Below are 24,019 nucleotides of genomic sequence, written 5' to 3' on the forward strand. Positions count from 1 at the left end.
TACCTCAATATTTACACTCCTGCTGACTTGACCAAGAAAAACAGGCTGCCGGTAAGCCGTGGGATCCCCTGGTCAAGGTGTGTCAGTTCCAGGAACCCGGATCTTCTAGTATAGATGGGAAGGGGATGAAGGCAGCTTGAGGAGGGAACTGCACCTCAAGGCCAGGACCTCAGGGCCTCCACAGGAAACACAGGCTTTCCACTCCTCAGTTTCCCCTCGTGACACAGGGACTCTGGGGGAGTTTGCTGTGCATCTTTAATGAACATCTTAATTGTTCCAAGTTCCCTCATGCTAATAGAAGGATGAGAATGACTACTTTTAGTTACTAGATGAACAATCTGATACACAGAGTGGGTAAGACATGATTTTCAATAATGTTAGCAGTGGAAGGAACTTAGAGAAAAACCAATACCCCAACTCTTTCTTTTCAGATAGAGAAACTGTGGCCCAGAGGGAAGGGGAGGTCACCCAGTAGGACAGTTTTGGTTCAAGTCTTCTGATCTTCAAACCAGTGCTTTTGACACGGAGTAGGGCATTGAGCTTGTATGTGGCCTTTCTCCAGCACACCAACATTAATCTGGGGTAACTTTCACTGTCCGGGTACGGGCTTTAAGGGAAAAACGTGGGACAAACCCAGAAGCACTTCCTTTTGCCTTTGGCCAAATATCTGGGATTTTTTTCTACCTATTTTCCCTCCCTAATTGTCTTGGCAAAGGCTGATGAACCAGTGAGTCAGCATGTCCCAAATAAGTGAAGGGCAGGAGGTGGGGCAGGCTGCCAGCTGCAGGTTGCAGGATAGGTAGAATCTTCTGGCAAAGGAGGCCACTCCAGGGTGTAAAAACAAGGGGTGTTGTGTCCAGCCAGTCTCCCAGGGGCACCGTGGCATGGTGCCCAGGAGTGGAGGAGCAGGTCTGCGAACGTGGGACTAGAAGTTGTCTCTACATGTGCTTTGTAAGACAGAGGAAGTGGGAAAAAAAGTTTCTTTCTTTCTGTCTTCCTGTCTTCCTGTCTTCCTTCCTTCCTTCCTTCCTTCCTTCCTTCCTTCCTTCCTTCCTTCCTTCCTTCCTTCCTTCCTTCCTTCCTTCCTTCCTTCCTCTCTCTCTCTCTCTCTCTCTTTCTTTCTTTCTTTCTTTCTTTCTTTCTTTCTTTCTTTCTTTCTTTCTTTCCTTCTTTCTTTCCTTCTTTTCTTTCTTCTATTGTGTACTCAGTGCCCCATATACACAGTCAGACCCGGTGTTTCAGCAAAAGGAGGAACATGAACCCACTCCACACATCCTCTGCCTTCAAATATCTTGCCATCTGGGCTGTAGAGACATATTCTCTCTTCAGTATGTTATTGCAGGCCAGCCTGCGGGCTCAGCCTTCACACAAAGATGAATGCACACTCAGTCCCTCCCCAGGAGGCAGGCAGGGATTAGATGTGTGGGAGAAACAGGGGCTCTGGGAACCTGGAGGCAGGAGAACCTCCAGGAATGGCCACAGGTTCTAGAACTACATGGTCTAGGTTTAAATCCTGATTCTGCCTCTGCTGAGAGACTTGGAAGTTTCTTAACTTCTCTAAGCCTCTGTTTCCTCAAAATGGAAATCATCACATATGATCAGTCAAGGGTGACCACTAAGCTTGATCTCAGTCCCTGGCTAAGTAGGCAGAGGCAGGCTCGTACCCCTACCCTAACAGTGGACTCACTGCTCTGTGGCCGGCGCCTGCAGTATGCTGGGCAGCTCAAAGTGTGGACTCTGGAGCCAGACTGCCTGGGTTAAAGTCCTGCTGCTACCATTTTTGATTTGTAGGACCTTGGGCAGGTTAAGTGCCTCCATTTTCCCACCTGGAGAATGGGACAGAATTAGTACCTACCCAGTGGATAGTGTATTTTACTGTGCTTAGAACAGCACTTGGGACGTAGTTTATGAGTTCTTTTTTATTTTATTAATATTATTATTACAATATTATTATTTTAACCCCTTTCACTTCTTCCCTGCTATGTGGACTTTTAAAATGCAAGAACCATGCATGAGGAATTGTTTCCACTCTCATCCTCGGGTATTAGCAGAGTCCCTGGCACATAGTAAGTTCTCAGACAGTGTTAGTCCATTGATTGAAGGCATCCTGAAGTGGGTGGGTTTTAGGCTGCGCTGTGCAGGATGGATAGGATTTGGGAATGCAGAGACATAGAGGAGGCATTTAAGGAAGAGACACCATCACAGGCATGTGTGCTTCTCGAGACAATCATTCAAGCACAGAGAAGTTTACTTCACCATGAGAGAGTAAACTGAGATGAAGCTGAGATACAAGGGCTCTTCAAGGGTACGCTGAGCTGCATGAACAGTTCAGGCTTGAGGGAGTGAGGGGGAGAACACGACATCCTTAGCCTTTGCTATACCCATGATGATGTTCTCAGCATGAAGAACCTTGGGAGGAGGAGGCACTGGAGGCTGGATAGAAAGGAAGGGGCAGCCAGGGTATGTGCAGTGGGGTGGTGGCTTGGGCCCCGGTTGGGAGAATTTTGGAGGAGAGAGACTGCCTTTTGCAACCTTGCTGGGCGCTGGTGAACTTTGGATAACATCCTCCTTCAGTTGTGACCAACAGGTAGGTCATCAAACAAGACACCTTCTGAGTGCTCCATGGCTCTGTGTCCTGTAACTGGTATGTTGCTTCCTCCCTGCCCAGGTGATGGTGTGGATCCACGGAGGGGGGCTGATGGTGGGTGCGGCATCAACCTATGATGGGCTGGCCCTTGCTGCCCATGAAAACGTGGTGGTGGTGACCATTCAATATCGCCTGGGCATCTGGGGATTCTTCAGGTAAGAAATTAGACTCTACTCACTGCACTTTGACCCCCAACGTGAGGCTGCTGGGACCCAGTTCTGGTCATGTCAGCCCTCAGGGGACCTTAGCTAGGTTCCATAGTAAGGCATCCAAGCCCCTTCATAATAGTACACTACCTACCCTCTCACTCCCCAGCCACACTCATCCGCTTGCCTCTGAGCTTTTCCATGTGCTGTTCCCTCTGCCTGGAATGCTTACTCTACCTAAAGAACTCCTCTTCATCCTGCAAGACCCAGCCCCCAGTTACCTCCACTGAAAGACTCATCTCTTCTTCACCTATGTTTCTCCAGCACATTGCGTTTCTCTGTCATGACACTTAGCAGGCAGCCCAGCTCTTGAAGGTTGACACATCTGACTTCTCATGGAAAGCAGGGAAGGGGCAGAGTCACAGAGGGAGCTCAGAGCATGTTGTGGGTGAAGGAATGGGGGCTGCAAAAGGTGGGGTTTGGGAGCATCTGACCCCTTCCTGGAGGAGTGTTGGGGTCCTCTCACCCCATGTTCTGCTTGAAATCTGGCAAGTGCAGGAAGCAAGGATGGAGTCTTCCCCATCAGGTCTCCATGGGGACAGGAGTCAGATCTCCTTCAAGGTGCAATTACTATAAACCTTTTCTAAGTGTTACCATCCCAGCACCCCAATCTCGAGTGAGTGCTGGGAGGGCTGTGGGAGGGATTCCCCTTACTGATGAATAGGCCTAGGGAGATGGAAGATGGGTTCTGGTCTACCGTCAGCTAGGCATCCCAGGTCAGTCTTGGCTGTATCACCTTCATCCCTTTTAGCCACAGGTTGTGTCTCTGTTCCCCATTATAATAAAGCTGCTTCATGATCTGTCTCCACTTCCTCTCCTCCATATGTCTCCTCCACCCATGCCAGTCAGGTTTCTTCCTGGATACGCCACTCAGCTGGTCTCGCGGCCACCAATGACCTCCCCCTACTCTCCACCCAACCTCACAGCAGCAGCCAATGGCCGCTCAGCCTCTGCGACATGCTTCCTTCCCAGTCCCTTTCCTGGTCCCTCCTCCTCCCTGTCCACAGGCCTCTCTTGTCTCCCTCTCCCTCTCTACTAATTTCCAGTGATCCCAGGGAGCAGCCCAGAGCCCCCATTTCCAGCCCATCTCACCTTTGAAACCCGCAGGCATCACTTACTGTCTTCTCCCCACCCCTGGCTGGTGCCAGAAGGAGGAACAAGCTGAATCCTTGACTCCCACTCCTCCTCCCACCACACCTCCACTCAGCTGCTGCTGCCCCATCCTCCTGGGGGCTCAGGAGAAAGCCCTGTGGGCAGCCTGGACTCTCTATTTTCTCATAACTCTGTTGGCTCCACCTTCAGAATCCACTACTTCGCACCTTCTCCCTGGCTCCTACCCCAGCCAAAGCTTTCTGTCTCTCACCTTGATTATGATCCTAACACTTACTTTCAGATACCTGCCACTTTTATCCTGAGGCTGAGTCGCACAGTACCAAGAGTGATCACTTAGCATGTGTGTTGAGTCATGCAATGCCTCTGCACAAAACACTGCAGGGGCTTCCCATGTTCCTTACGATGACAGCCAAAGTTCTTATCAGGGCCCCAGGGCCCTCTCTAGCTGCACCTCCTGACTCACACTTTCCTTCACTGGGCCCCAGGGCCTTTGCCCTTGCTTTTTCTTCTACCTGGAATTCCTTTCTTTGGATATTTGCAAGGCTCATGTGCTTGTTGTGCTTGTTTTATGAAGGTCTTTACCTCCAAAACCTCAAATGCCACTGCCTCCAGAAGTCCTTCCCTGATTGCGATCTGAAATGGCACCCCCTGTCCCACCCCTGTTTTTTTCCTTACTCCATTGTATTTACCTCAATGCACTTTGACTACCTCACATCATTATATTCTCTCTATAGATCTGTTTATCTGCTTGTGATCTGTAGTGGGAGCTCTGTGTCATCACAGGTTTTACCCTTTTTGCTCTCAGATGTGCTCTAGCTCATAGGATAGTGTCAAACACACAGTAGATGCTCAGTAAATAGTTGCCAGTTGAGTGAATGTAGAACCATACATCATCACTGCAGCAAGGCAAGGCAGGGTCTCAGAGATGCTGAAGCCCAGCCTTATTCTTTTTTTAATTAAATTATTTTTAAAATTATTTTTATTTAATTTATTTATTTTTATTTTTTATTTAATTTAATAAAATTTATTATTTTTATTTATTTAATTTATGATTTACTTATTTATTTTATTTTTATTATACTTTAAGTTCTAGGATACATGTGCACAATGTGCAGGTTTGTTACGTATGTATACATATGCTGTATTGGTGTGCTGCACCCGTTAACTCGTCATTTACATTAGGTATATCTCCTAATGCTATCCCTCCCCACACCCCACCCCACAACAGGCCCTGGTGTGTGATGTTCCCCACCCTGTGTCCAAGTGTTCTCAGCTCATTGTTCTCATTGTTCAGTTCCCACCTATGAGTGAGAATATGCGGTGTTTGGTTTTCTGTCCTTGCAATAGATGGCTCAGAATGATGGTTTCCAGCTTCATCCATGTCCCTACAAAGGACATGAACTCATAGCTTTTTATGGCAGGATAGTATTCCATGGTGTATATGTGCCACATTTTCTTAATCCAGAGTCTATCACTGACGGACATTTGGGTTGTTTCCAAGTCTTTGCTATTGTGAATAGCGCCGCAATAAACATACGTGTGCATGTGTCTTTACAACAGAGTGATTTATAATCCTTTGGGTATATACCCATTTGTGGGATGAAGCCCAGCCTGATTCTTTTCTTTTTTTTTTCTTTTTTTTGAGATGGAGTCCTGCTCTGTCGCCCAGGCTGGAGTGCAGTAGCGCTATCTCAGCTCACTGCAAACTCCACCTCCCAAGTTCACGCCATTTTCTTGCCTCAGCCTCCCGAGTGGCTAGGACTACAGGTGCCCACTACCACGCCCAGCTAATTTTTTGTATTTTTAGTAAAGATAGGGTTTCACCATGTTAACCAGGATGGTCTCGATCTCCTGACATCGTGATTCACCCGCCTTGGCGCTCGTTGAGAGCCCCCAGCCCCATCTCTAGTCCTGAAGGTCCTGCCATGACATCTCTGCTCCCCACCCTCAACCTGTTCTCTTCCTCACAGCACAGGGGATGAACACAGCCGGGGGAACTGGGGTCACCTGGACCAGCTGGCTGCCCTGCGTTGGGTCCAGGACAACATTGCCAGCTTTGGAGGGAACCCAGGCTCTGTGACCATCTTTGGAGAGTCATCGGGAGGAGAAAGTGTCTCTGTTCTTGTGAGTGCTCCTGGCACCAGGCCCAACCCCATGCTTGATGTGATGCTGATGAGACCTCTTAGACACCTGTCAATCCAGCTATGCACACCTCTGCTTACAATACCTGTATTCAGGACCGACCCTACTCACTGTCCAGCATCAGGTGGTGGAAAGTTAAAAACTAAGCTTTCCTTGGCCCCCAGGAATATGAGCTGAGCTTAATGTCCCAGGGCCCTATGTATCTCCAGTTGCAGCCTGCAATGGTGGCATTCCCCTCTTCTAGCTTGGTTGAGCTCTCTCTCTCTCTCTTTCTCTCTGTCTCTCTCTCTATCACTCATTTTAATATGAGGATTCACTTCCCTTCTCTTGGGAAGTAGGAATAGGCATAAATTATGAGTAAGGGCAGGCAGAGACAAGAGGTGGGCAGAGGTATTGTTTGGCTCAAAGCCAGATCTACATGTGGAGGGGACATGGACACTGAGCAGGCTGGGGATTCCTCTGTGGTGGTCTGATGACTGGTTAATGCCTAAGAAGGAGGCAACAGTCTCTACGACTGAGAGACCAGGTGAGCTAGGGCAGGCGGGCTAGAGGAAGGAGGTATGGAGCCGGGGATAGGGAGGGATGGGGCAGGGGTTGTGGGACACAGACGCAACCTGGGGGTGTGAGGGGTCCTGCTGGAGTGGGGATTGGGTGCGGGAGAAACTGGGGGAGCTGGGGTGAAAAACCTGATGAGAAGTACCGGGAGCCGTAGGAAGCCTTCCGCTTGCCACAAAGTGGGCAGAGGGTCAGCCCACTACTGGAGTCTTCACTCCTGTGTTGGCTTTGTAGTTGAATACACAGAGGAAAACATTTTTATACTTTTTAAAGTAGAGAAAAAGGAAAAATACAGATAAGCCCGAGAAAGAGAAAAGCCATCCACAATCCCATAACCCAGGGATAGTCACTGTGCTCAGTTTGACATGGATTTTTCTAGTCTTCTTTTCCATGACTTTATATCTATCTGTCCATCCATCTATCCATCAATCTACCTATCAATAGGACTATCATCTATTATCAATCTTTGTCTTTTTATTTATGAAAATACTGTCCTGAATATTATAATACAACACAAACACTTTACTAAATATTAAATGTTGTCCCTTAATAATATATTTTACAGTTGTACAGTATTCCATGATAAGAATGAAAAACCATTTATTTGCCCAATCTCGTAATATTGGACCCTTGGGTTATGTCCAGTGTGTACCATTGTAAACAGCCGAGGCATCCTTAGAAATCTTTGTGTGCCTCCAGGATCATTTTATAGGATAAGCTCTGAGTAATGGAGATGCTGGATCAGAAGTTGTGGTTAGGAGATGCTAAGCTGCCTTTCCAACACCTTTGTTGGTTAGGCTCGGCTGCCACACACCTCCTGTCATGTCCTTGCCCTGTGCCCTGTCCTGATCCCACTTAGGTTCTCTTGGGTGGGAGGTTCTCTTGGGTGGGAGGTGAGTCTGGCAAGCAGGCCAAGTGAGTGGAGGAGACACCGTGTCCAGTGACCCCCAGGATCTGAGGGGAATGGGCCAGGGCAGAGCTGGGGTGGATGTAGTCCGGAAGAGTGAGTGAGTAACTGACCCCACCCCTGAACATGAACTCTCCTCCCCTCCATTCTGGTCCCAGATTTTCTCTCCATTGTCCAAGAATCTCTTCCACCGGGCCATTTCTGAGAGTGGTGTGGCCCTCACTCATGCTCTGTTGGAGGACGGTGACATCAAGCCCCTGGCTGAGGTAAGTCCCCCGCTGGACGCCCCCATCCCCTTGGTTCTATGCTCCTGAATCCTCAAGGGTCACTCTTGCCATAGGTTCTAGCTGATATTCTCCTAGAACCACTGAAGCCCCAGCGGCTGAGCAGGAAGGGCAAGGAGACACCCAACCTCTCAGTTTCAGAGTCGGGTAAATGGATGCAGGGCTTGGAAGGGATTTTCCAAGGGCAGCAGGTGATCAGGGCAGAGCTGAGACTCCAGCTTATGGGCCTAGACAGCCAGTACAGTGCCCTGTCTGTGCCTTCACTCCACCTGTGTGCCAGGGCCTGGTACCATGTTGGGCAGTGATGGTGTCTTGTGTCTCTCAGGGTCTGAGTTCTGTAGACCCACTTGTGGGCTATAGGCCTGGAGCGGTTCCACACTGAGCGCCTGATAACCAGGGTTGCTTCCTGGGGAATTCACTCATTGATTCATTTGTTCACACAACAAAACTAGGTGAATAAGTGAAGGCAAAAACAAGAGGTGTGCAGAGGTCATTTTGGCTCAAAGCCAGATGTCCATGTAGAGGGGACATGGACACTACATGGCCCTATGTAGTTTCTTCTGCTACCCCAGCCGCTTGTACAAGTCCGGATTGGGATAGAACACGTTTTTCCATATTGATGGGGGGAAGAGACTTCACTCTTGAACTCTATTGTTGCCTGTGATCTTTGCAGAAAATTGCTAACACTGCTGGGTGTCAAACCACCACCTCAGCTGTCATGGTTCAGTGTCTGCGACAGAAGACGGAAGAGGAGCTCTTGGAGACGACATCAAAAATGGTTAAGTTGCCTGCTCCTGTAGCCCAAATCCTGTAAACTTGGTCCCAGACTTCTTCATTTCAGCTGTCCTCTTGCCCTGGGACAGTTACCTGGGACAATTTTTCAAGTCTCTGGAGTCTCAGTATCTAAACGGGGAATCTAATTTGTTCTTTTTTATTGAAAAAATGGCACAAATGTTAAAAAAAAAAAAAAAAAAAGTCCGAAAACAACATGAGAAAAACTTGACCAAATTTGACATTTGACCAAAATTTAATATTTTGCCATTCTTGTTTTCAGATGTATTTTTGAGAAACTAAACTGCATATTCCAGGGGGACACCAACATCCTGAATTTGGGGAATGGAGATATTAAGCTCAAAGATTTTCAGAAAGCGGTCACAATTTATTTTCGTTGACTTAAAAACTCTCAGTATTAGACCTGGTAGTGGTCCAGTTTTCTAGATTTTCTGAGACTCTGACTCAGTTGTCATTCTAGGATAGTCATCCACCCACTCAATCATGAATCTATCCACTATGATCTTCTTATGAATCTATCTGTTCACTAATTCATCCAATTCACTGATATCTTTTTACCAATCTAACATCAACTTCTTCACAACTTTTTATCTATTTTCAATCTATCCACCATTCATGCATCATCCAGCCACCATATATCTTAACTCTATCATCTATTCCTCCAAAATCAACAATCCAGTTATTACCTATCTGTTAGTTTTCACCCATCTATTCATGTATCCATCCAATTCAACTGTACTCCAGGTATTGGCGAACCCATCCATTCCACCATTTATCCACCCATCCATCCATGATAAGTATGTAGGGGCGGGTGTTAGAGGTAGTGAAACAGACATGAAGGGGACATATTCCCCGCTTACAAGGAACTATCCAGAGAGAAACACATTCGTATACTTCGCAGGTTGAGTATGGTGGCAGCACAGAGGGGATGCATTCATTATAGTCATCAGGGATGCTTCACAGGGAAGGTGGAGGAGCCCAGTTTGAGACCAGACAGAGAAATTTGGGAGTTCATGCCCTTAACCCTGATTCCACCTTATCTTTCTTGAGAAATTCAGCTTTGAGATCATTGTGCCCATTTTAAGAGGTAACAAAGACAGATGAATTTTGTAATTGGCTCATGTCACGGTTCCAGTTAGTCAGAGGCAACACTGTGGGACCCAGAACCCACACCTGCAGGTCTAGAATATCTTCTGCCGTTCCTGCTGTCCTCACATATTAGGACTTGGGGATCTTTAGGATTCATGGATGGCTGTGGCAGTCACTCATCACAGGGACGCCCAGCAGGACAAACACCCAGATGACACAGCACCCATTGGGAACTATTCCCTTTGAAGGGGAAGGGTGTGAATTCCAAGCTCAGGAGTTGCCTGGTCTCTCTCCTTGGACCTGAGGCTACTCCTGGGTCTCAGGGCCAGCCTCTACCACTGGACTCTGCTTGTGTTTCCATGGGTTGAGTCCAATGTGGTCTTGGAGCTTAAGTCTTGGCTCAGGCTCTAAATGATCAAAGTGTTCAAGGAATTAAAACACACCTGTTTTCTAATGCCTGGAAGGAGGCAAATATTCCAGCAATTCTGCATGTGGCATCAGACGACTCAGCTTAAAAGGAAAAAGTTGGTGACTTTGGGAAAATCCAGCCCTAAGATTCTGGGACATCCTTCTGAGATTTTCTGAGATCTTGTGGAAGTACCTCCATGATTACCCACTGCCTCCAGTACACACACTGGACACACACATAGAGAAACACACACAGAGAGAAACACACACACAGAGACACACACAAACACACACACAGACACACACACACACACCCACACACACACCCCTAGCTAGTGGGACTACAATCCTTAATGGAGAGACCTGCACTGGTTACTTCCTGTGAACAGGTCAGACATGTGAGCTACAGTGCAATGCTACAACGACTGCAATCTTCGTGAACGCACACCAAAGAGAAGCATGGGGTAGGGTGAGTTTCAGTGGGTTGTATGAGTCAGAGCTGTGTAATGGGAGGTGAGAAAACTCCCCCAAGGTGCCTTGAATGGAAAAAGGAATGTGTTGGAATAGCATCTTCATGTTAACTGAATAACTCAGGAGTTGAGAGCTTCAGGCATTGCTGGATCCAGATGCCTATAGGATGTTATTGAGAATCTACCATTCTCTATCTTTCCTCTTTGCACAACTCTGTGTTGGCTTCATTCTTAGGCGAATATGTCTCCTGGGAAGGTTAAAGACAACCGTGCTCTAGAGTTATATCCTATCTACTTAGAAACTCTTTTTCCAAATAATTCCTGCAAAAGTTCTGTGGTAAACTTTATTGGACTGTCATGGGTGTATGCCTATCCATGCACTAGTATCCGCGATCAGGGAGATGGAGCACCCCAGTTATCTTATAGATACCTGAATTCATGGAGCGATAGGGGAAGAAAGGAGTTCCTGAAAAAGAATGGGGATGTTCTTCCCTGGGGAACAGAAAGGGGAGAGGGATGGGGGATAGGGCAGGCTCCAAAAGGAGGTGTCCTATCCAGAGCTCTAGCAACCCTGGCTCAGAGTCCCTGGCCCATCCTTCCCATGCTGGTGCCCACCCCTCCATTCTACGCCTTCACCCTGTGCTCAGGCCTAGCAGAGCCAGAGTCCTGCCCACTTCCTCTGGGCCCAGCCAGCTCGGCACCAAGAGGGAGAACCTGACACCTCTGTTGCCCCAGTCACCCAGCTCAGTGTTCTCCTGGGAAGCCTCTCACCCACATCCTCTGTCTTTGTCTTCACAGAATTTCTTAACTCTGGACTTACATGGAGACCCCAGAAAGGTAAAGACCTTTTGTTTCTTGATTACAGGTTTTGAGTCTTAGCACCTTTAAGCTCCAATTAACTGTGAGTGAAAGAATCCTCTCTCGGGTAATTATAGTAACTCCTGTGTGATTGATACTGAGGCCCAGAGAGGGGCAGTGACTCACCTGGGTAACACAGCCAGGAAGACTAGTGGCAGGCCTAGTGCAGGTGGTTTCCATTTAAGTAGCAGGATCCTGGAATGGCTCAATGAGAAGGTGGCATTTGAGCCAAGCTCTGGAGGAGGCAGGAAGCCAGCTGTCAGGAAACCTGGAGAAGCCTATTCCAGGCAGAGGGAACAGCCACTGCAAAGACCCTGACAGAAGTGGCAGGTCTAGCTGGAGAGGACCGAGTGTGGGGACAGACTTGCTTGAGGGTAAAGAGGTAATGGGAAGTGGGAGAGGGATCATTTAAAGTAGTTGAATTTGGATTCAGAGCAAGGTGGGAAGCCTTTGGAGGTTTTGAACAGAGGAGTCACATGATCTTAGACCTCACAAAGGTCTCTGCCCCTGGTGCTCAAATAGACTGTAGGAAAGGGGCAGAGTGGATGCACCTGACCAGCTGGGCAGCCACTGCATTGCCATAATCCAGGCAAGGGCTTCTGGCTGCTTAGGGCTGTAGTAGTGGGGATGGGAGGAGTGGTTGGAGTCTGGATATCTTTGAAGGAAGAGCTGAGAGGATTCGCTGATTGACAGGATGCAAGGGGTAAGAAAGGGAGAGGAGTAGAGGATGCCCTGAGTTTTCTGACACAAGCAGGGTCATGCCCACACAGGGCAATCACTTGCAAACTCTGAGTGGACAACAATCACTTGTCATTGTTGCTGATGGCAGTCTTCCCACTTGGCTACCACCCAACTGGGGCAATCCTGTCTCTCTCCTCAACTTTTATCCTCCTGTACTTCACATCCCCTCCCCATTTCCATGTCTCATGGTGCAGCCAGACTGGCCTTCCTTAACAGAGATAGAGCACGTCACCCTCACTTCTTAAAAGCCTGATCTTCCTTATGAGACAAATCCCCTTCCCTCCATGAAGTTAGTCCTTCAAAACACACCTGCATGCGCGCTATGTGCCAGACTGTGCAGAAGGTAGGCTCTGCACCTGTCCCTCTCTCTAGACCCTGCCCCACGGCATCCGTCCAAGCCCAGGACTCTTGGGTATTTCTGGAATTGGCCCTGCACAGAGACACCTGTATTCTTTTGCTCATGCAGTTCCCACTGTTTAGAAATTCTCACTCCTTTCCTCACCTGTCAATATCATTCACTGCCCAGAGCCCACCGCAGGCGGGCAGCGCCTCCTCCATGTAGCCTGCCTTGCATCTTCCTTTCAGAGGGGCTGCTCTTGCTGGCCTCCCATGGCAGCCCTGCCTGAACTGCACAGCCTCTCAAGGCACCCAGACTTGCACCCCAATCCTGTTCTGCATTGTCAGCCATATTGAGTTAGGATCTGCACCTTGTCCAGCTGGGTCTGGTTCACTTTACAGAACATCTCCCCCAGGCAGCCCGAACTACCTCGTCAGTCATTGGCTTTTGTAGAGCAGACCAGAGGTCCTGGAAGCTATAGGGTCTCAAAGGCTAAGAATTGTCCAGTTCCATCTGATCTCCAGGAGGGAAATACAGCCCATGGGGCGTGGAACTGGGAAGATGGCACAGAGGACTGATGTCTCTGAGAGGGACCCGCAGCAACCCTGCTAACAAGTAATACCTAACATTCATTCAGCCCTTCCAGACACCAGGTGCTGTGCTAAGTATTTCACATGTGTTCAGCCATTTAATCCTCACAATAACTCACCTCTTAGATGAGAAAACTGGGGCCCACACAGGTGAAACCCAACCAGTAAGTAGCAGAGCCAGGCTTCAGATGGTGTTAATCTGCTTTCAATGTCCATGCTCCGTTTTTAACACCACTGTGACTAAATATGAAATATAAAAATATAACTGTACCCAGAACCAGCTGCCCTGATGGCAACATGTGAGTCAGGCTCTCTCTAATCTGTGACCATATATAAATTATTTGTCAAAGGTAAAACCTAAAATGGGGATATGGATCAATATACTGTGAGTTCATCATTGATTCTTTTATTCATGATTTTCTCTCTAATAGGGCATCACATCCTAGTCTAGGCTCCTCGAGTGATGAGGGTTCAGTACCTCTTCAAAGCCACCCATGGATCAACATCAGCTCTTATTTAAATACAGATGGATAGCACAATCTCTCCTCATTAATCACAGATTCTGCGTTTATAAATTCACCTGCTTACTAAAATTTCCTTGTAACCCCCAAATCGATACTGGTGGCACTCTCATGGTCACACACAGGCAGGCACAGAGCAGCGGAAACTGGATTTGCATGATGGGCACATTCCATCTAAGATCCGGCGAGGCGACCTTTGTCTTCTTGTTTCATCTCTTATGCTAACAAGTATCCTCTTCGCGGTCTATTTAGTGCCATGTGTTCTGCATTTTTGTGCTTTTTGTGGTGATGTCACTATTAAGAGTAGCCCCCAAGAGTAGCGCTGCTGTCTGGCATTCCTGAGCTAAGCAGGCTGTGCTGTGCCTTACGGGGAAGACCCCTGTGTGAGACAAGCTTTGGTAGTACTGCTGGCCATGCATTCAGTGTTGAAAAATCTGCAAAACTGCACATCCAGGAAAGAAGGAGGAAATTGGCCAGTTCATACGTGAGGCTGTGATGGGAAGTGCTAAAGTAACACCTACTGTGTGTGATGGAGATGTGGAAAGATGGAAAAGCAACTACATTGGAAGATTCATGAGATGATGAAGGAATTTTTAAAAAGCAGGGTGGACAGCACTGTTGTGAAGTAGAAAACTAAGGAAATTTGAAGTCATGTTACCCAGGGTCACAAAAATGGGAAAGGCTTTCCAGCTGGTGTTTTATTAAAAACAATCCTACTTATAATTCACTCTTTGTAAGACTTATATATTATGTAAAGTGTCTTTCAACAGAAAACCACACATAAAGGGAGGTTGATGAAAATATTGTGACCAGAGGTTTGCAAGAATCTAACCCAGTATTTCCCCTTTGAGTGATGACTCTTTATTCTCTAATTCAGCACTCATGGGAGTTTTATCGGAAGCAACTGCCGGGACTACCGAAAATCAACTATGGACAGAGAGAGGGAAATGCATGCGCTTCCAATTGAAATACATAGACATGTAATTTTATATAGATAATACATGTATTTCAGTCTGAGTGAAGATTTCTTCCTCTCCTAATCATCTGACCAGTGTCAGCCTCTGCCTGAAGTTCTACCCTTGAGCCACACACCTACCCTCCTTAGTTAGGACCCTGAGTGTGTGTAGCCATGGCCTATGGTCACGCCGGTCTGGGGTGCGGGTCTCACCCTCAGACAGGCAGAGTTGGGGACATGAGTGTGACCTTGGGTGAAAATCACAGGCGCTGTGCTGCTCTCTCCCCCAGAGTTACCCCCACACGCCCACCGTGATTGATGGAGTGGTGCTGCCAAAAACACCTGAGGAGCTTCAAGCTGAAAGGAAGTTCCTCACTGTCCCCTACATCGTCGGAATTAACAAGAAGGAATTTGGCTGGTTTCTTCCAACGGTGAGAAGGCACAGGCCTCTTGGAGGGACTCACCCACCCAAATCAGCCCTCCTGTCTCTGGTCCCAGGAATGTTTCCCTCTCCAAGCACCACTCTGAGTCCTGGGCAGCTGTTCCCTTCAGCAGGAGTTACCACTTCCATGGAAACCTTCCCCAGGAGGGGACAGTTGTCACTGGGGTTTCAGGGCTCTGGGATCCTCTCTCCCCAGACTCTCTGATTGTCTTCCTATTGAAGAATCCTGAAGTGTCTGTGCTAGGAGGGCCAGTAAAGAAAATAACTGTGCAGATGGGAAAACTGAGGGAGCCTAGGAGGGGGAAGGAGCTGAGGAGTCTGGAGAGGCAGTCAGGTGCTTTCTGGCTTCCCACCTCGGGCTGGGTATGCATAGTTCCCCCATAAATCACTCGTGGTCTTCATCACCTCATTGAAAAGATCCAAAGAAAGTGGCTTCTTTTGATCTACCATTGACTTCTAGTGTACAGTAGATACCAGTGTCTACTTGAGAGATGACGGACAGAGGAGGGTGAGAATGGAAAAGTTACCTAATCAGGTGCTATGCTCAATACCTGGTGACAAAATAATCCATACAGCAAACTCCAGAGACCCAATTTACCCATGTAACAAACCTGCACATGTACCCCCAAATCTAAAATAAAAGTTGGGGGAAAAAATGAAAAAAAAAAGATTGACTTCTAAAAGCAAAAATAGTGTTCTCCTTCCAGTCGAGGACACACAAAACTGACCATGATTAAAGCAGTAGGACAGAATTTATTCGGTAACATGATTGCGCAGGGAAAGAAGAGTCCAGTATGGATTGGACTCAAATCCCCAAAACTAACCCCTGGTGCTGTTTTAAAGGCTGAGCGTGCTAAGGGAAAGGCACTGTGGGTTGTGGAGAGGGTCTTGGTCCATGTGACTAGACCACCTGGATGTCTTCATCCTGGCTCACCTGGGGCAGAAACAAACTTCTCTTATCTTCAGGACAGGAAGCCATGCGTTAGACTGCAGGAAGCTTCCATTGAAGTCAGCCTCTACTCTTTCCACGGGCACTGGGAAGATCAGGAGTGAGCTCCCTGAATGCTTGCATTGCAAAGAGAAGGCTCTCAGGTCCTCAGGGAAACAGGGTTGGGTGGTAGATTCACATCCCAAAGGTCAGAGAAAGTGTTTATCATTTCAGGCTTCTAGAGTAACTGCTCTAGTTGGGTTCAGGGGCGTGTCAGCTTCTCTCTAGGTTTTGGCTGGTGCAGAGTAAATTGTCTTGACAGGGCTGAGCCTTCCCAGGCAGGTATGTTAAGAATACTGGGGTCATTCTAGGGACACAGCCTTAAGCTGCTAGAAGCAATGCTAGAATTTGGTCATCTCTGAGTGCAGAGGTTTGGGCAGAGTTGTTTTATGAGAAGAGATATGAAGTTCACCCCTCAGAAGGATTTCAGAGGTTCTACCAGAGACCAAAGCCATGAAGGCAGGATCTAAGGCTTTCAGTGTCATCTGTGACACGTGGTAGTACTTGGGACGTCTATGTCCTCTTCCCAGAGCCCTGTATTCCACACTGGCCTGGCAGACACCTTGCCTCTCCATATCACTGACCACTGTGGGGATCCCAACCTGAGACACACACATGCACACACACACACACAGACACACACACACACACACTGCAAAACAATGCTACAACTTCTCCAATTTGGTTTTTTTTTTTTTTTTGTAATTTTTGTGATGCTTGAGTTTCTGGATATAAGCCCATTTGATTCATTGATTCTGCCCATTTCAGTAAAAACTCATGCCCTTAGAAACCCCCAAAATTAGAGGACTTTCAGTCTGCATTGGTTTGGTTGGTTGGTCAGTTTGATTCTCCTCATTAATTCCCAATGATTCATAAATGCTTAATTTTTTTTAACAGTTGATGGGCTATCCACTCTCCGAAGGGAAACTGGACCAGAAGACAGCCATGTCACTCTTGTGGAAGTCCTATCCCCTTGTTGTAAGAGTCTAGGAATCATGGGAATTGGCTGAGACCCAGAGAAGGACAAGGACTTGCCCAAATCATAGAGCAATTAAATGGCAAAAAGAAGACTGGGGCCTCAGGGTTTCACCCATCTTTCCACCTTCCCCACTTCACTTTCCATCCTAGGGGGGAGTTGCACAGGGCTCGCAAGGTTCACCATTGAGGCAGGCCTTCCTGGTGGGCTGGAGAAACTGCATCGCTCACCACGGGGTGGTGGTCACTTTGTTGATCTATTTTAGCACATTCCTAAGGAACTGATTCCAGAAGCCACTGAGAAGTACTTAGGAGGAACAGAAGACCCTGTCAAAAAGAAAGACCTGTTCCTGGACTTAATGGGGGATGTAATGTTCGGTGTCCCATCTGTGATTGTGGCCCGGCACCACAGAGGTGAGTCCCAGAGGTCGAACAGGGGAGGGACATGGACCCCACCAGCTTCTGTGTCTGACTCACCTGCCTCCCAGCGTAGACAGTCGTGGAAACAGCCGAGGGTCAGGCCTCAAAGGCTGATTCCATATGGCGTGGAGTGAGGTGATGTCTTATTTTGGTTTGTGCCAGTAGCAGATTGTGAGAAGAAAAATCCAGAGGCAAGTGGTTTTTTAAAGTGATGATCCCAGATAACAGCAATAGGGATGTGGGGAAGTGAGAGAGGAAAGAGATGGAATCCAATCCATGATGCATTGCCAAGAGAATATCCGCTGTGGACAACTGGAGCTGGGAAACTCAAGGAAACACGGAGAATACAGCGCTCAGGGGCATCCCATCTGAGTGGCAAGTGGCAAGGGAGCTGGGGTATTTATCCACCAGCTTCCACTTGTCATTGGTTAAAGGCTCTTGCAAGGAGTTGTTTATTGCCTGTGACTTTGACCTGCTGCACACAAGGGCAGAGTAGTCTCTTGTGACCAGACAAAGGCCTCAGGCTGGCCCTACAGATGCTGGAGGTGGAAGTCAGGCTAGCATGCCCAGGAAGAGGGAATATGGGTGAGACACTGACAGCATCTGCTGCAAGGGCTCCATGCCTGGTGTTATCACATAGGGCTGCTGTAGGACAAATATTGAAAGATGAGTTGTGCAAGGTTTTTAAGGTCCAAGCCGGCTGCAAGAAAGTTTGTTAAGTATTGGAGCTGGGGGAAGACTGGGAGCACTGCATGGGATCCAAAGGATTGTCAAGGACCAAGAAGACCAAAAGGAAGAGCTGTGGCAGGTGTCGGGGAGGTGGTCTGAAGAATGGCAATGTCTGAGACTGGCTTTTGTCTATCTCGGTGTGTGCAGTAATGGGCAAGCACAGGGCCAGGGCAGGGTCTATGCAGGACCTTCTACCACTGACCCAAGGCTGTGTGAGTGGGGTGTGAGGTTAGGGATGCATGGGCTCACTAGAGAGGAGTGTCCTCTCCTGGGTGCAAACTAGAGGAGGCTCACAGGACTCCTCTTTTTCTTTCAGCTGTCATTCATCTAGTCTGCAAGCCAGGAAATGTCCTCTCTCTAACCATGCTGGAAGGATTTTTAAATGCAGAACTTCATAAGCATGATAAAAACTAACTAAGGTTGATCTAGCAGGTGCCCATACACTCCTTTGCACAGGAAGGGGCAGGTGTTCGTAACTCTCACTTGGCTTTGCCCCATGCTCTGCGTCTGATCTATAAATAGTGTTCCCATCTCCATCTTCTGATGGTTTGAGCAATACTGAGCCTCTGTTTTTCATCTGATTTCCCATGACTTTGAGTTCAGGGTTGTTTTTATTTTTCCAGGAAGACACATATTTTATCAACTTTTCCTTATTGTCGTGTCTCACTCTTTTTGATAAAAACAATACTTCTGAATATAAAGTTAATATGATAAAGTTAATATGCAGAAAGTTTCAAAAATATGGAAATCCATAAAGAAGAAACTAGATATCACTCCTAATTCCCCCACCTGGAGGCAAGTGGTGTACATTTTTTTTGTGCTTTCTTCTAAATATTTTTCATGTCCTATATACTTTAAAAATCAATTTTCTATTTTGCTTTTGTTCATAGAACAGTATGTTGTGAGGATTTTCTGAAGGTTGATAAAAGCTCATCAAACCATTCTTTATTGCATGAAATGGCTGTATTAAACAGCCTTTAATATTCCTATCCTATTAGATGTTTAGCCTGGCTGCTCACATTCTGATGCTACAATAAGACTGAGCTCAGCCTGATGTTTATAAATCTCCAACCACATGTCTAATAATTTTCCTAGCATTATTTTTAGAAGTGAATAACTAGGCTGGACCTTAGAAATATTTTAGAACTCTTGGCAAATAATGCAAATTTGCATTCCAGAATTAAGAATGTGAATTTCTTAATTTCCTTTCTCATTTGGGATACTAAGATTAAAAGTTAATGCTGCCAATTTTCCCCACCAAAAAGAAGCACATCACCCATCCTGTTTTCATTTGCATGTCTTTCATGACACGTCTTTCATTGTCTCTGCTTCTCTTATTGTGCCTATTTGTCACTGCGCAAAACTGTGCCCTACTTTCCTCTCAAGACTTGTGTTGTGACTCTAGGAATTGTATGAATATCAATGGCTTTAGCCAAAAAGGTTTTACAAAGTACGTTTTGGGCAGCATGCTGCCTATAATAAGTTCTCTCATTCCCCAAAGCTCTTTCTTCTATGGTTGGCGCTGAGTTCCTTTGGAAAATTTTTGAGGGCAAAGGCAAGGTCAAACCCTCCTTTTAGCAAGTTTTGCTTGACATTGAAGTAGCCATTTAACAGGTGGATTACAGAGCCACAGAAGGATGGCATCTTCACAAGCGCGTTTCCTGCTGAGCCGAGGGTGCAGTGAAGGAGGCTGACGAAGACTAGTGAATAGATTCTTCTTCATTCTCACATTGAACTGACATGTGCGGGTGGGGCATGAGGTTAGGGATGCATGAGCTCCCATTGTTAAATCCTTTTGTGGATAAATATTTAAGGATGTTAAGAAATGATGGCTGGAGGTGGTGGCTCATGCCTACACTCTCAGCACTTTGGGAGGCTGAGGTGGGAGGATTGTGAGAGCCTAGGATTTCAAGATCAGCCTGGGCAACATACTGAGACCCTGTCTCTACAAAAAAATTGTTTTTAAAATGTGATGGTAGTATATTACAAAATAACACATGTAATATCATCCCAAGTTTATATACATAAAAAAGAGATATGCTAAAATAAAAAAAGAAGTGTTCTTTGTGGTAGAGTTATGAGTGAAGTTTTAAATCCGATTTTTAAAATGGATTTTCAAACTGATTTTTAAATTAAGTAAGAGGTGAAAAATGCAAAGTGCTGAGGCACAGGACCGGGTGGCCCATAAGGTAGCCCTGAAGGGGCAGCGATGTGTGGTTCCAGTGAGCCAATCCCTGTGAACCTGGCATCTTCTTGGGGCTGGGACAGGAGAGTTTCGTTGCTGGGATAGGAGGGCAGAGCAGAAGGAGAGAGGGCAGGGGAGAGGCAAGGTCACCCTTACTCAGCCCCTTCTTTTCTCTGCCAGGACTTTAATGCCTTAACACCCTAACACTCCCAGGCCAGGCAGGCAGCAAGACACATGGGGACAGTGAGATATAAAGCAGTGAGCGCCACAGATTCCTGAGACACAAGAGGCAGATTGTTCCTTCTCTGCATATGTTTGTATGTAAATAGCCTCACATTCGGACAAGAAACTTGGATTTGCTTCAGTCTTCTCAGGATGGGTGAGAGAAACACTGAAATGCTTGGAAACACTTGGAAAATGTACAAGTGAATGAATGTGAGACTGTTATCAATGAAGTACATCCAGTGTAACCAGATGTAGAGAGATTGTCTTGTGAGAGAATGCACCAGCAGGCAAAGGGGTTTATGAGGCTGAGTCAGTGTCCCTGCACTGGCAGTTATTTTAAATGAATTGACCCAGGGTCTCTACATTCGTTCATTAAAGATTTGTTCATTGAACAAATATCTGGCTCAAATTTCGGTTCTACCTCAGCCAGCTATGCAGCCTGGAGCACGTCACTGAGCTTTCCTGTGACTTTGTTTCTCTACTGTGCTGACAGCCCGAGGTTTCCTGCAGAGCTGGAGACCTTGGTAGCCTCCAGGTGTGTGTCGGGTAACATGAACTGTGCATGAATCCTTGTCTTCTCAGATGCTGGAGCGCCCACCTACATGTATGAGTTTCAGTATCGTCCAAGCTTCTCATCAGACATGAAACCCAAGACGGTGATAGGAGACCACGGGGACGAGCTCTTCTCTGTCTTTGGGGCCCCATTTTTAAAAGGTAATGGCTCCTTGCTGTCCGTGAGCTTGGAGTTAGGAGACCTGGGTTCCAGTGTTGGTGTGGTGGGCTTCAGCAAGTTTCTCCTCTCCTGGTCTTAGTCTCCTGATTCTCTATAACAGGGTTGAACATCATTGGGTAGTCCCTGGGCTTCCTCCCGCTCTAACACATGTGCAGGGGGATGTGTCTTCATGTGACCTCTGCACAGACACTCAGAATCCTGGGCTGTGTCATCAACAAGACAGGTGTGGGGTGGTCTCCCGCAGGATTCACTATGACGGGGTTTAATGTCATTGGGTTGTCCCCCAGGTTCTGCCTGCTCTAACACACCTGAGGGAGGATGTGTATTCAGGTGGCCTCTTCACAGACACCCAGAATCCTGGGCTGTGTCATCAAGATAGGTGGTGGGACACATGCAGGGCCCTGCTCTAGGTTGAGAAGCCACCGATCAATTTCCCTCTCCCAGGAGTGCTGAGAATGTGACTGAGGGTGAGGTTAGAATTGGTGTTAACCCTGAGTCAGGTCTAATGTGTGTCTGTTTGTCTTTCTGTCTGTCTCTAACAAAAACTCATAAGCCTTTAAATTTAATATATTTAATAATTGTTAATTTTAAATCGTAGGATGTATGAATTTGGAATAGGAGAGGAAACTGTATTTTTGATATGCCTTATAGCCAGCAAGGTGGCCATCCCACAGGCTGGGAAGGTGCCTCTGGCCAAGCCCAGACACAGGTTCATCGAACGAGGTGGGATTGCGTACGAGCTTTACGTAAATGGATTGATTAAACATACGTGTTCAACAGGTTACAGGGGGAGCAATGGATATTCATGAAGATAGTCCTGACATATGTGTATTAAACAAACATGCAAGTAACGTGGCCCATGTTCACCTGGTAATGGAGACTTAATATTATATTACGATTAGGGCTTATAAGTCCAAAGGTCTTCTCAGGACACAAAGCCCAGCAAGTGAGCAGACTCTGTACACTGGCCAGGTCCAGTGCATGGTTGGTGATGTTCTTATCTGGAGAAAGTTACTGAAATCAGTCTCTTATGCAATCAAAGCCATAGTTAAGGCTGGCAGGTCAGGGTTCCGTTCATCCGTGTCTCCAAGCTGCAGCCATTGTAATTGTTTTCACTTTGCTTAACTCCAGGCAATGCTGGTTTAGCTGCTAGAGAAAAAGAAGCACCTTGCAGCAGTGAGAACAGAGTGGATTCTTTAAGGGTAGAGATGCAGGCCTGAACATTTGCCCGGCATAGTCTTAGATCTTTTTTTAATTTGGTGTCTTATTGCCACAAAGAGTGTGTTCTGTCAGAATGATGACCTTTATTTTATTGCTGATGTTGGTCCAGTGGTGTCTAAACCACAAAAGGGAAGGGATATTATGAGGTGTGTCTGACCGCCTGTCTGTTTCCAGGCAGGAACCCAGTTTAGGGCTTTTCTGGGCTCCCCTTAGACCAGAGAGGGTCAGTTCAGTGAGTTGAGGGTGTTAGGATTTTATTTTTAGTTTATATTATACAATATTTTAAAAAATCCTTTCACAATGTCTTCTAAGCCTTAACTCTCAGCTGTTGTAGATCACATGGGACTCACCCCATGGCCACTCAGGATGTACTAGCTCCGCTTGGCATGTCCCAATTATACACCCTTAGGAGCCTTGAGCTCTGCTATATTTCAGAATATGAATTGTGGATGTGTGCAGGAGAGGGAGAAAAGACACAAGAGAGAGCAACCCTGGGAGGTGGGACAAGCACACAGAATGATGCATGCCCATTGCTGAGCCCTAGGTCAGCCATGCTCAATAGAAAAGTACACACAAATCCACCAGGCTCTTCTAAAATTGCAGACCTCAGCTCAGTGGGTGTGGAGCATTCGCCAAGACTATGTTTCTAGCAGGTTCGCATGTGATGTTGATGCTGCAGGTGTGCGGATCACACTTTGAGTCACAAAGGCTTTTTTTCTTCTTCCCCACAGAGGGTGCCTCAGAAGAGGAGATCAGACTCAGCAAGATGATGATGAAATTCTGGGCCAACTTTGCTCGCAGTGGGTGAGGCTCTTGGCAAAGATGGAGCAGGGCTGGTGAGGATCAGGGGCAGGGCATGCCTATTGGGAAGGGGCAGCTTCTAAGGTTCTAGTGATCAATCTCCTGACCCTGTGACCATAGCACTCTGACAATGAGAGCTCTCTACAAATGGAGAGGCCACTCCCGGAGATAGTCAGCTCCCCATCTCTGGAGATATACAAGCCTCTTGACAGAGATAACTTGGGCATCCGCGCACATCTCAGAAAATTGTTGGGAACACACAGCAGCTTTGGGGCAATTCTATTTGATTCTGTTTCCAGAAACCCCAATGGGGAAGGGCTGCCCCACTGGCCAGAGTACAACCAGAAGGAAGGGTACCTGCAGATTGGTGCCAACACCCAGGTGGCCCAGAAGCTGAAGGACAAGGAAGTGGTTTTCTGGACCAACCTCTTTAAGAAGGCAGCGGAGCAGCCACCCCAGACAGAAGACATTGAGCTGTGAATGGAAGGTCCATCCAGCCTCGGGAGCCTGCAGGAGCAAAGACTGGGGTCTTTTGCAAAAGGGATTGCAGGTTCAGAAGGCATCTTACCGTGGCTGGGGAATTGCCTGGTGGTGGGGGGCAGGGGGCAGGGGGCAGGGGGCAGAGTTCATGAGGGAGCAAGTTTTTTATTTGTGACCTCAGCTTTGGCAATAAAAGATCTTTCGA

The 24,019-nt window shown here is 47.2% G+C and overlaps 1 protein-coding gene across 4 annotated transcripts in view; it reads left to right on the forward strand.

The window, feature by feature from the left end:
• Positions 1 to 24,019, forward strand: part of CES1 (carboxylesterase 1) — a 43,804-nt gene extending 19,785 nt beyond the window's left edge. For 3 of the 4 annotated variants that reach the window (XM_031657924.1, XM_031657923.1, XM_031657925.1), the window contains exons 3-13: positions 2,669 to 2,802; positions 5,937 to 6,090; positions 7,729 to 7,836; positions 8,528 to 8,632; positions 11,412 to 11,450; positions 14,906 to 15,046; positions 16,943 to 17,023; positions 17,287 to 17,434; positions 21,162 to 21,293; positions 23,265 to 23,337; positions 23,634 to 24,019. In XM_031657924.1, the coding sequence (XP_031513784.1) occupies positions 2,672 to 2,802; positions 5,937 to 6,090; positions 7,729 to 7,836; positions 8,528 to 8,632; positions 11,412 to 11,450; positions 14,906 to 15,046; positions 16,943 to 17,023; positions 17,287 to 17,434; positions 21,162 to 21,293; positions 23,265 to 23,337; positions 23,634 to 23,814 (1,293 nt within the window). In that variant the 5' untranslated portion in view covers positions 2,669 to 2,671 and the 3' untranslated portion in view covers positions 23,815 to 24,019. Of the gene's footprint in view, positions 1 to 6; positions 52 to 2,668; positions 2,803 to 5,936; positions 6,091 to 7,728; positions 7,837 to 8,527; positions 8,633 to 11,411; positions 11,451 to 14,905; positions 15,047 to 16,942; positions 17,024 to 17,286; positions 17,435 to 21,161; positions 21,294 to 23,264; positions 23,338 to 23,633 lie in introns of those variants that run through there. The other variant, XM_021931978.2, reaches the window with a different exon arrangement.

Source organism: Papio anubis, chromosome 18 (assembly GCF_008728515.1).
Source record: "Papio anubis isolate 15944 chromosome 18, Panubis1.0, whole genome shotgun sequence".
Lineage (NCBI taxonomy): Eukaryota > Metazoa > Chordata > Mammalia > Primates > Cercopithecidae > Papio > Papio anubis.